Source organism: Molothrus aeneus, chromosome 5 (genome assembly GCF_037042795.1).
Source record: "Molothrus aeneus isolate 106 chromosome 5, BPBGC_Maene_1.0, whole genome shotgun sequence".
NCBI classification, from domain to species: domain Eukaryota; kingdom Metazoa; phylum Chordata; class Aves; order Passeriformes; family Icteridae; genus Molothrus; species Molothrus aeneus.
This window is the reverse complement of record NC_089650.1, coordinates 36758466-36771521: the sequence shown is the minus strand read 5'-3', so window position 1 is coordinate 36771521 and position 13056 is coordinate 36758466. Positions and strand designations below refer to the sequence as shown.

At 40.3% G+C, this 13056-nt stretch overlaps 1 protein-coding gene across 1 annotated transcript in view; it reads right to left on the bottom strand.

The window, feature by feature from the left end:
• Positions 1 to 1633: 1633 nt before the first annotated feature.
• WIF1 (WNT inhibitory factor 1) overlaps positions 1634 to 13056 on the bottom strand; it is a 37760-nt gene continuing 26337 nt past the window's right edge. The window contains exons 5-10 of the mRNA XM_066549742.1: positions 12337 to 12432; positions 10660 to 10755; positions 9232 to 9327; positions 5388 to 5483; positions 4704 to 4799; positions 1634 to 2470 (exon numbers count right to left, since the gene is read on the bottom strand). Coding sequence (XP_066405839.1) covers positions 2349 to 2470; positions 4704 to 4799; positions 5388 to 5483; positions 9232 to 9327; positions 10660 to 10755; positions 12337 to 12432 — 602 coding nt within the window. The 3' untranslated portion in view covers positions 1634 to 2348. The remainder of the gene's footprint in view (positions 2471 to 4703; positions 4800 to 5387; positions 5484 to 9231; positions 9328 to 10659; positions 10756 to 12336; positions 12433 to 13056) is intronic.

Genomic DNA, 13056 nt, shown 5'->3' with positions numbered 1-13056 from the left:
CCTCTGGCTAACTGCAAACTTTCCAAATATCATTGAAAAGGCAGTTTCTGTCTGACCTATTGTAGTGGATTGGTATTTCAAAAAATTTTTTGCTATTTTTAAATTATTTTCATCTCTGGCAGATCTTTTTTTCTCATATGTTTGTCCTGTCCAGTGACAGAATGTGATAAATTCTGTAGTTTATTTTCAAATGGCAAAATTGCTTCCAACTCCCAGCTGGACTTTTTCTGGAAAATTCATGTCTTTTTTTAGCATTCTCAGTTTAACTTAAAACTCTGACATCAAGCACTGCCTCTTACACAGGAAACTTTGTGCTCTGACTGCAAAGATATGGAGATTTTGATGTTATTTAAGAAACAGTTGTGGTACATGTGCACTTTGAGGACTGTTTTTTCCTTTTGTTACCTTTCTGATTATATTCTTCTCAAGATAATGATATTTCCAAAAATCAGTGGTGAAACTCTGAAAACAAAACAGCAGCATTAAGTGTCTTTAGGGCAGGTAGCAAAAAATTTACTCTGTATAAAAGAATACACTTGCTATTTTTAAGGAAGCACTTTCTAAGAAATTGACAGGAGCAGAAAAAGTTCAGCCAAAATATCTGAGGAATTTTAAGTAAGAATTTTCTATGCTTTTTACTGTATTGTGTGATAAACCACTTAATCTTTGCTACAGAAAGAACAAAAAGCATACAAATGTGACATTCATGTTTGTACACAGCTCCCGAGGCATCCCTGGATGTATGGAGCAGCTACACATTTAATCTCAACCTAAGATTAATCTTCTCCTTTCAACACTTTTAAGAAAAATATCAAAAAATGTTTCCTTCATGAACAGCTCCCCCCCCCAGGTTTTCAACACTAAAATGTTTTCTCCTCTGCCTCAGGCTGCCTCTTTTCCATCTTTTTTTAATCTGAATAGGGTGCTTTTGGGACAGCACTGACTGTGGGGAGAGGCTGAGCACCTTTCCTGCCCACATCTCCTCTTTCTGGCCTCAGTGGAGGGAAAAGCCCAACTCCAATGCTTCCAACTTTATTTATTCATTTTTTTTGTTTTTCTCCCAAATAATAAGATCGCCAGAAATACACTATAGCAAGGGTCAGTAATAATTCATTGGATATTTACTGTTCTTCAGTGCAGACAGAAAGCATGTTTTCTGCTTCCAAGCCACATGAAATTACAAATCACATGGCCATTGACTGTTGCAAAAAGCAGCACCCAAAGCCTTCTACAGTGTGATCCCAACACAACACAGGACCATCACCCTTGAGCAGGGAACATGGCCAGGGCTGGACTATCACCTGCTGGGGCGGAAGCTGTAAGAAGAATATATTCTTTGCACCTAAGGCACCACAAACTGGGCACACCAACATGGCTGGCTGGTGGTGCTGGTGACAGGGGGACGTGGTACAAGGAGGACAAGTACAGGGAGTGAAACACACAGCCTTCCATGTTTTCCCCTCCTTGGCCAAGGCACAAGAAGTTGTTCTTCTGAAGTATTTTGAAGAGCTGTGGGGCTAAAAGAAGACAGAGGGAGACCACCCCAACAGTGCCACTGTTTTATGAGGGTGTCCTAGAAAAGCCATCATCCCAACCCGGCGCTGATGAGACCGCAGGAGGCCACACAGAGGAATACTCAAAAAACTAAAGCAGCGTCTTTATTTTATACATAACAATCAGTATAAAAAGTTTATTACATAAGAGCTGTTCTGTTTACAATATATTATATTGCTTCAAGCTGATGCAGAAACTTCTTACATTATAGCTCTACTTTGTTTACAATATATTATGCTGGTTAAATGGTACCACTGCAGTTTCTTTTTAATACACAAAACTGTAAAGCCAAAAATAACATTGAATTGAGTTATTCAGTTTTTAAATTAGGCAACTTTTTTATTTATGTATTTGTTTTTCTTATGGAAAAGTCTAAATACACAATTTGTAAAAATTTGCAAAATGCACCTTTCTTTTGTCTTAGGCAAATTGCATCTGTACTCATTGAAATAATTCAGGGTTAGCATCTACAGGATTTTCTCCTTGAATATTGTTATTTAATTTTTGGATAATATTTGCTATATAACCAGTAAAAGGGAAGTTTAGCTGTAACTGAAGTGTAGCACAAAACACCATCCAAAGCACTGAGAGAAGAAGCCTATATAATCATGCTACAGAATTATTTATAAAACTTAAAAGGAATAGTAAGTGTCAGCTCAGTGGTTTATAATGAAGCTAATAAAATTCCAGCCAGTAATCTTAACTGTAATGAACAGCATTTTAACATTCAATCCATGAGAGGTTAATGAAGGCTGTGAACTTTGTGTAACACGAACCATTTCAGATGTTGGAGCTCACCAGATATAATTGGATTCGGGTGGGACATGCTTCTCCTCGGCCCTTTTTGGCGAAGGCGTGTGCTGCCTGTGCTTGCTGCCTGCTGGCCTCAGGGCGCTCAGACCGCTGGCTCCGTACCCTGGAAAATTATCCAGTTCAAGAAAAAAGAATCCACAGAAGTGGGCTCGTGATCCATAGCTAATATTTCAAGTGGAAACTGTCTTACCCATTTGAACAAAGGATTTTGCTTTGCCTTACAAAAGTGCTCACATGTCTGTTACCCCTCAGGATGAACGGAGTCCTGTTGGACAGACGGATGCTTGGCCTGGCCAGGGAGCCCAGGGAGCCCAGGGAGCCCGGCACAGCCAGGCTGTCACTCAGCCTGGGGTTTACATCTGTAACCCCCATGCCAGATGGGTTACAGTCATGATGATCTGCCAGCTCTAGAGTGGGGTGTAAGCAACCCCCTGGGGAGAATTTGCACCAGCTACCTGAGCTGGGCTTTGGTTTATAGCTGAGTGCAAAGAAAAAGAACACCAGTGACCATAAACACCTGGGGGGAAAAAAAAGCCATCTGAAACAGACTTAGTAGAGCTGCTTTGTTGTGGAAAATGAAAGTGAACAATAAAAATGGAATTCAAAGTATTATGTTGTAATTCTTTATAGGTTCATTTACTCATCTCATTACTTAAAGCTCATGGAAATTACTTTGAAAAACTGAGTCCTCTGTTCAATTTTTTAGCCACTTCTTTTTTTAAGAAAACAGCTTTACCAAAGAGCCATTCATTTGATGGAATATGAAGCAAATCTCTCAAGTTAACTATAAGTCTCCTCTCAAGACCCGGTGATGTTTGGTTTCAGTTGAAAAGAGGGAACTGCAGTGCATGCACATTAATGGACACTTAAAATGGGGGTGAATTTTGCCAAATGTCCCTTTCACAGGTTCTTTGCTGAATACAGAGAGTTTTGCAGTACTAAACACAGCAGGACTGTATCCAAACTCCAAGTAATGAAGGAAAACCTTGGAGTTTACAATAATGTGAGACTATTGACTTCTTATCACAAGGCAGGTATGAGCTTTGGTTTTGTTGTACAGGTAATTACTTCTTTGGTGATGGTCATCTAAAGTATGTATTTGTTTTCATTTGCTATCTGGGTTCTTTATAGGAAGAGTATGACAGGAAGAAAAAGTTCATACCAAGTTACAAACTGTAGTTCGTAGTGGTTCATTTCTTTATATCTTTTTTCTAACCATAACTTGAATTAATGGTATTTCTCCTTCAGAGAGTAGCATGAATACACTTAAACACAAATTCACTAGTTAACAACAGAAAAGCAGACTCCCAATTTTCACTGCAAATCTAATTTTCACAGCAAAATCCATCTTAGTTGGATAATACTCAGTTTTCAATGAAAATACTGTATTTATTCTATACATTTTGATGTGACAAAAATCATATGCATCAACAGGTTTTATTAAAAGTGAATATTCAGTTGATGCTGCAACGTAAAGTTCACATTCCTTATGGCTGATTGGTTTTGTAGCTGCAAACTTTTTTATTATTGACACATAAAACACAACACGTGAATTGGTAGCCAACAGTGATATACATTAGTATCTTTTGGGAGTATATAAAGATCACATATTGAAGATCTGCTGTTACAGTATTGTTGCACATGAAACATAAAATTAAATCTGAAGTTCTTACTGGATATATCCTGTTGTATTTCAAATAATTATACAGTACCATTTTAAGCCCAGTGAAATGATCAGTTACAATAGAGGGTAAATGGACCAAAAAGCACAACAGAAATTTATTTCAAGAACTTTAACTTTGCTTTGCGGCAATGTATTTTGTATGCTGTGGAACATGGGGAAGAGCAGAATTAAAATGTGAAGTTGCTAAGAACAGATCTTGCATAATTCTTCAAGATTTCTCCAAAATTTCCAAAGGACATTACATTTTTTCTAAGTTTCAAGCAGTGTTAAAACCTGACAGAGTTTTATTTTTAAAAATACCTACCCGGGATTTCAAAGCTAGCTGATATTACTGAGGAGTATTGAAAAAATTAGATCCTTTCCATGCTATGGTGGGAAGACATGCAAGTCCTCCTCTGATTGATACCAGATTCTGGAATTTCTAATACAAAAATGGTCATGATAAAACACTTTCAAATTATTATGAATTTTTTTTTAAGTAGGTAAAATTATGGAGTATCGAAAGCCTTTGTTTTATTGCTTGGATGAAAGGTTAGAGAAAAAGGAGTGTGGTATCATTAATGATGCTGGAAAGGCTCTTGAGGCTCATTTCTGTATAGCACTGGGTGTGTAACACCTCAGATACAACTCTCAGGGTTTGTTTCTCACTTACTTTTATTGCAGTGTCTCCCGTGCCAGCCTTCCTTGCACTGGCATTTGTTGGGCTCCACACAGGTGCCGTACAGGCCACAGCTGGGTTCGCAGACAGCTGCAGAAAGTGAACACACACACTTGTTCTCATGACATTTCTTCCAGAGACAGTCACGCATTTGCTCTCCCTGCTGTTTCACATGATGAGCTGGTCCTGGCACAGGCTGTGGCTCTCAAAGTAAATCTATGCCTTTGCACTGAGTACAGTCAGAGCCCTGAAACCGTCCACACCCATCTCTTTACCTGCAAGGTCTGGCTCAGCCCCTGGCAAGATAATCACGTTGTACAGCAGAGCTGAGCATCCATCAAAACCAGCCAGAGAAGGAGAGTAGTCCCCAGCACTCCATTCAGGAGTGTTCTCATTGTATTTTAACATGGCAAAGCATTGACATTTTATTAAGCATTTCTCTAGAACTAAACTGCTATTGCTGAGCTGACACACTGCTGTTTTATAGAGCTCAAGAGTACAGAAGAGACTGTGAGGACACTTCTGTAAAAAAATGTTTCTGGTTTATGATGTACATCCAGAAAGTAAAATAACTTGAATTACTTTGACAACAAACAATTAGCACTGACATTATGTAAAAAAAGATACTGCACAGCTCGATGTTCCCACAGGGACTGAGGGAGTGGCTTTGGTACTCACGCTTTGAGCACAGGTCTCCCTGGTAGCCTTTGGAGCACTTGCATTTGTTCTTACCAGTACATTTGCCTCCATTTCGACAGGGTTGATGGCATTTACCTAGAAATTGAAAACATGGAAACAATAGTCTTAGTCCCCTGTGCCTACTGGACACAAGTGTCAGACAAGCTTGCCTGTACCTGAAAACTCAACAGATGTTAGAGTGTGCACTATGGATCCATCAGGAAAGACTCTGCTGCAGGTCTGTGTTTCCAACTTATAAGTGTTCTTCTCCTTTGAGAATATGACAATAATTTGGCATGGCCAAAGCCTGTGTGACCTTGGCCAGTACTGGCTCCTGCTCTCCTCACCCTTTACAGGGGAGGCAGCCCTGCCCAGACCATGCAGTTCCAAAGAGTGGGATCCAAACCTGAGGGACCGCAGCAGAAAAAAATCTAGTGCCATCTGAGAGCAGTAGGATACTCAGGAAATGACAGGTATGGCTGCTACTTGCAGACAGTAAATAGATTGGCTGGGCCCTTCAGCTTGTAGCACAGTCTGGAAACACTGGTGCTGTGGATGGTGCAGTGAGGGATGTTCCACATGGCAGCTCAGAAACGAAGAGCACATTAAAAATACATGGCCTTCTTTCCTGTGTGCAAAGAACAGAGCAACTTTGCTAACAGTAATCGGAACTGGCAGACATTTTTCCAGGCTCTTGGTCTGGAAATTACTTTCCTTCACAAACAGCCTTTGCCAAAGGCATAGGCTGGGTCGGGTGTTGTTGCTGTAGGAAGTCTTGTTTGGCCCTGATTGCCTGGGACTGAGGAGGCCCCCCTGGTGGAGAACCACACTCAATTTCTTTCTTTCATGCTGGGCATGACACACCAGGGACCTTCCTCAAACTTAACGTCCAATGTCCCACCATCAGACAGCCTTGTTAGAATTTGTCTGCATTTATGAACTGATTAAATCTTCTCTCTAAGGGAAGAACAGTGACCATGAGCTCAGTCACTCCCAGGCTGAGGGAGGTTCACTGTCACTTTCTGGGCACTCTTGAGCCACCAGGAACTGCATCCACACTTTTCTGCCACCGTGGTGCCCATATGAACCAATGCAGATTTTCTCATTGTGGTCCAAAACCATTTTTTATCTTTTCTAATGCCACTAGACTTCCTTCTTCATTCAGAAAAGAGAAAACAAAGGCACCCTTCCTAGATTTAACACTAATATTTACCTGTATCTGTGAGCAAATAAAAACTGGAACCTGGGGCAGCAAACTAATTCTTTTCCTTTTCCCTTTTACTTCCCCTTATTTTCTTTTTTTTTTTTTTTTTGTTTTAAGAAAGGTATTAACTGAGATCTGCAAATCAAAATTTAAGCATCAACACTAGCTTGCTGTGCTGAAAACCTCATTTCATGATCACAGACTGTCCTCTTGGGAGCTCAGCATCACAGGCAGCACCTGCTTAGCCCTCAACCCCTGCAGACCTTTGTGATATACATGTGTATTGTCAATATAAAGGAAACACTTATTCCTATTCTACATAATTATTTTAATAAACCTGAAAGAAGTTTCATAAGCAGCTGATGGAACAAACTGTGCTGAGGAGAGTTTCTATAAAAGCACAATTCCTCTGCAGGAGCCTTTGGGGAGGGAAACTTTAGGCATTCTAATTTACAAACATTTGCATCCCAAGTAATTAACAATTAGAAAGAGCAATGCTAAAGAAATCAATGAACTTTCCTAGTTCTTTAAGCAAATCTGAAGGATATGGGTCAAGAGATGTGACACCAACTTCCACCAAGTTGCAACAGGCAAGCATTTGGCTCAGCGCAGCTCAATTAACTTTGGACTAAGATTGTCACAGAATAAAGGAAAGAGTAGTAACTCTCTCTGTTATAGACTAAGAAATGGAAAAAACAACAAAACCAGCTGGTGACAAGTAGGAGAGGAATCCAAACCAAATAAAACTCTGGATTCAAAGTGAAACACTAATTAGGAAAAAACCTGGAAGATTTTGAATGCTTGTTAGTTTTGTAGACTGAGTTCAGTACACTTCCCAGGAGTCTTACAGAGGGATTCAATTATTACACAAGCACTGAAAACCTATACCCAATTCTAAAAAAACCCCAACAAAACAACAAAACCTTGCAATTTTCAGAAGATGGCTTTCTGCCTGTTGAAAGGTTTTTCCCCCTCATTATTTTAAGAATCCCATGATTAAATGTAGCTGGCCCTGGATCTAAGAAAATGGACTGAGTTGTGTTTCTGCTCTGGTGTTTCTAAGCCTTGTCTAGATTTCTTGCAATCTTCCACTGCTGTGCTGGTGCAGTGCCCAGGGGTGATGACAGCTGTCAATCACAGTCTAACAATTGCAGTCCTGGCTTTACAAGAGCCAGAGTAAGTGCATTGCTTTCCTTGCTCTCATTGGCATTGTCCCAGTTTATCACGATCTGAATTTGCTCTTTTTTCTTTTGTACAGAAGCTAGTTTACTGCCTGTATTTTAATTAATTTAATTTGAGTTTCACAGGTAAACCTTTCCAGGAAATCAAAACAGTTGCACTTATCCTAAGCAGCAATAGACAAATACAAGCTTCAGTTCCTCAGACAGATCAATTAAATGGACTGCCCTTAATTATACGTGCTGCAATAAGAGTTCTAAGAATTCTCCTTAAAAAAAACCACCAGCAAACATAAAATACATGCTTCTCTCTGAATCAAACTTTAATTTTCATCCAAAAAATGTCAACAATGTTGACATTTTGGGGACTGAAGAAAGAAATGGGGTTCTGCCAAATAGTCAAATTTGAACTTGATGTAAGGAAAGGTAAATCCAGTGAAAACCCACACTGTTGTTCTTGTGGTATATGATCTGAATTTATATCAGTGGGCAATCTTAATTTACTTAAAAACAATAAAGCTTTGTTGCTCCTTTTTCTCTGAATTTTTAATGCTGTAAAAAGGAGTTGCAAAATGCCTTGTAATGCATAGAGACATGGTGCAACATTTACATACACCTACTGTTAATCTACACATAAAGACTGAGCAAAATGTAGGTCTTACTGTACCTGTGTACTTTCTTTGCATAGTAATTCACTTGTTGTTGTGTATTGGCTGATAGCAAGTTAAGAGTTTATTTCCATCTGTTTCCAAAGTGATAAAAATTTCCTAATTGTGAGGAGAGCTTGTTTCTACTGATGTATATTAAAAAATCAGCATTTACATATCCTAGGTGAAATACTGCTCTCCATGCTCCTGTGAAGATGCTGGGGAAGAATGGTGGGATTATTTACAGCAGGGAAAGCTTTCCTGCACAGTGTCCTGTTAGAAGTTGCAAGTCCAGGAAGAATGAGGTCTGGTTGTACATCCTCAAGTTACCTTGTGAATGTAACTTTACATTTTACATGAAAGCTCTCAGCTCTTACAGTTTAGTTCTCCTTTTGCCCCAAATCTTTTCATTCCCAAATTATAGTAGCCCTTTCAGAGGTGACAGCTCAAACTTAATCTGCTGTGCCCAGGTGTGATTTGCCATAATGCTTTAAAATAGATGCACCCCACAGGTTTGGCACGGCAGCACATGTCTGCCACAGGGCATTGCTTGCATACTTATGGCTTGAGGATTGTTACCAAGCCTGGTTACTAGTGAAAACAGAACAGGGCAGGGGATGAGATGGTCCAGCAATGAATCAAACTTCTGAGTAGGAAACTCATTTGGAGGCATGTGGCATCTGACTCAGAGGGTCCCAAACTGCTGTGTGGGACCCTTGCTCTGCGCCCAGCTTAGGCAGCTCACATGTTACCATTCAGGCATTGACAGTAGAAGAAGCTGTAAATGAAAGCAAGCACACAGGGATGCTACTCACTAATTTCACATTGGTCTCCCTCATAGCCTGAAGGACAAATGCATTTTCCCAGATAGAAACATGTCCCTCCATTGAAACAGGTTGTTGTACAGTTTGCTGAAACAAATAAAAAGAATTAACTAATTAATTAATATGAACTAGAACTAACTTGGACTTAATGTTCTCTGCTGTTCATCATAAATAAACATTGAGTAGGTTGTAAAAGCAGGATTAACCTCTTTTCATCTGATTTACAAAGTAAGACTGAAATGCAGTTATTCCTACATAATGCTTTACATGGACACACACACAAGGCAATATAGAATGAGACAAGTGAACAATACAGCAGTGAGCTCTCTGAGGACAGTCTGTGCTACATCTTTATCAACCCTCACACATTAAGCTCATTGAAGGATTAAGGCACTATTGCTATTGAAACTGCCAGAGTCTGATAAAAGGAGCACAGCCTAGGACTGGAAGCTACTTCTACAAGAGGATACTTCACTACAGTTCTTAAGTAATCCTTTGACTGAAAAGAAACCTCTGTAAGTTTTTCTGTGTGGTGACATAGATGCAAATGCTCTGACTTTCAGCTGCCAAATAACTTACATTGTGTTAGATGTGACTTTTCACCAAACTGCTGGGATTCACGTTAATCCTTCAAGACATCAGGAGCATTTAATTAAAGCACACATTTGAAGCATTTTCTAAATGTGGTGAAAGTCTGTTCAAAGACTAGATAGAAGTTGTGAGGGCTTTGACACCAACAGTTTGTGTAAAGAAATAGGAAGGTTCCCACTATTTCGCTGAAAAGGCCTCTAGGACCTTTTGCATTCAGTCTTACCTCATATAGACCTGCAATGACAAATGGAGTATGACATTTTGCCATGAGCAGATCAGTTACATTTCTGCAGGAAAGTACTTGGTTCTTTCTACATGGTAGCTTAGTCTGCTCCAAATTACTGTTCTGAACAACTGATTGCTGGTTTTTACCCTTCATGAATCCCAATGCAGCAACAAAAAATGAATAGCTTGCGTATTTTTTACATGTGTCCAGATGAAGCACATTAAAGTACTAAATAATTAGTAAAATTAATTTTATTACAGGAAACTAGAACTCAAATAGAGATTTTTTTTCTTGTAATTTTTTTTCTCACCCCAGAAATAGAAGTGATTTTTGTGGTAAGATCTGTTTTCAGTGGATCAACTGAAATTAGTATCCCAACTACCCTTCACAGAGCTGGGGTGTATGGATACTTGCAATTTCCTACATTCTTCCAGCAGCTGCCAGCCTGTGCTACAGCATCTATTTTAAGAACCACAATATTTTTAAAACTTATTTACTTATTGCTTGCCTGACATTCCAAAATGCCCTCCTCGAGGGAACCTGGCACAGGTGAGTAAAGAGCGGCTGCTGCGCGCAGAGCCGGGGCTCCGGTGGGCGTTTACCTTTGTCGCAGTTGATGCCGTAGAAGCCCGGGGGGCAGATGCAGAGGCCAGGTGTGATGCAGAGCCCGCCGTTCATGCAGCGAGGAACACACAGTGCTGAGGAGTGGGGAGAGCAGAAAAAGCATTGCTGGTGGCAATGTCCAAATGTCAATACCTTCCTGGTATTTAAATACATGCTCATTGACTCCTTAAGCTACTTTTCCTTCTGCTTATTGTTCTAAGTCAAAACAAAGTGCCTCTGGTAAGGGGTTAAATCTATTATATCTTTGGTTTGTATCTGACAATTTCTGTATAGTGCTACTAAAAATTGTAGGCTAATTGAAGTTCATTGACTCCATATGTAAGCAGAAATTGCCTCTTGTATAGTTTAATACCAGACAGGGAAGAGCAAAGTACCCACATAGACCTACACACTCTGAATATTTAAAATCCCCCCAGACAAGTGCTCTCTACAACTGTATTCTGGTTCCACAGCTGTGCAGGCAGGACTATCTCAGAGGGGTCAGTAACTCAGTGGGGTTTCCAGGCAGGCTTTACAATGAACCTTCCCTACTCCTGCAGACCTGAGCATAAGCGTGGCTACCTAATTTTGGCTAGGTAAGACTGCTGCACAGCCAAACTGTCCTGCATGCTCCCAGTGAATCTCCTCTGGAGCCCCTGTGCTCTTCCAAGACCTCTCTGCCTTGTGGCCACCCCAAAAGGCTCTTCAGGGAGGCATGTTAGGGGACAATGCTTCACTTTGTGGTTGCCCACAATTGGTACATGCAGTGAGGTTGGGTCCATGCTGGTGAGTTAAACAGCACCCAGGCACGGGGCCAAATGGCCTTGTGCAATCATATTGTGAAACTGTTGGTGGCTTGGCTTTGTCCCAGCTGACCAGCAAATCCTCCTGGCCTTGGTCCTGGGATGAGTAGTGACCACAGGCTCCTCCTAGGAGTGAGTTTGTAATGGGTTTGTTGGAAGGTAAGAGTTTATTAAACATATGAATGTAAGCTGTGCCTGTTGCTCTCCAGGCCAGAGAACAGTCCTCGATCCTTTGTATTTAATATTTTTGATGTAGCCAGAGTATCTGGGAGTGAATGATTGTATTGGCGTTGGATGCTCATGGGGATGGGCGTCTCCAGTCGCCCTGGGGAGGGACTGCCACTGGGAAAAGGAAGGGAGGGATAGGAAGAAGATCTAGTTTCCTTGCCAAGTCACACCAATTTCTTGGTTCATCACTCCTGGAAATGTTGGTTTGGGCTATTATCCACTCATGGAAGAGAAAGAGAACCTTCCCTTCATCTTCCCCTTTTTGTTTTCAGCCTGCTTACAAATCTGACCTTATCTGCAAATAAACAAATGCAGAGCAACTAAAGTGCTGTTCTTTGTTTCACAGCTAGTCCTCATCAGCAGAAGAATCCAGCTTCGTGTCAGATGGATTCCCTGTGATTAGGGATCACTTAACTATTGCATCAGTTTTTGTTAAAAGTAATTTGTGAAACAGAAATTATTTTTCATATGAAGCAATTAGTATTTCCACTAGACCATGGATGATAATAACAATTCTCTTACGTATTTGAACTCAAAATATATGAAATCTTCAGAATAGGCCATTCTTAATTTCAGGAGAGTCTACAGTGCAGTTTTTCTGAGATTGTGGCAAAGAAGACAGTTGAGATTTTTTTATTAAATTACCTTTCTCACAATGAGGCCCATAAAATCCATCAGGGCATTCACAGACATGTCTTTCGTTGCAAACCCCTCCATTTCTGCATCCTCCTGGACATTCCGCTTCATAAAATATAACAACAATCTTAATTAAAATGTTATGTACTTCAGCTGCCAGCCAGATCTCAGTAAGATTGATATATTTGACACAAGAGTTAAAATATTTGCTAGCAGACAAACACTGAAGAAATGGAAATTCAGCTAAGGTTTCATCAACATAAATTGGTTTCTCTTTCAGTAGTCTACAAATAGATGTTCCATCACATGGTCACATGGGTGTTGCACTTGTTGGTGGACTCTGCATTTTCATCTCTCTATTGCTCTATAAGTGCATGAGCAATGTGGATGCTCTGCTCAATCCAGTACTTTATTTTCTGTGTGGAAGTGAGCAGGCAGCTTAGTGCAGAACTTGCGTGGCTGGTTAGACCTACCCTTAGTGTGCAGGACCAGTTTCGATTTCTGCAGCCTGAAGTAGACATCACTGCAACTTGCATTGCATTAATTACCACTGAGGTGACAATGATGAAATCTGTGTTCACATGAAAGAGTGAGCATCAAGGCTAAATGGAAGAAGGCCAGAAAGGAAGATGAAAGCAGTCCTGCACAACAGTTCTGCATCATCATCAGCTCTCATTCATATCTCAATTATTGATCAAATACGTAAAAGCATTTGGCAACACCAGCAGG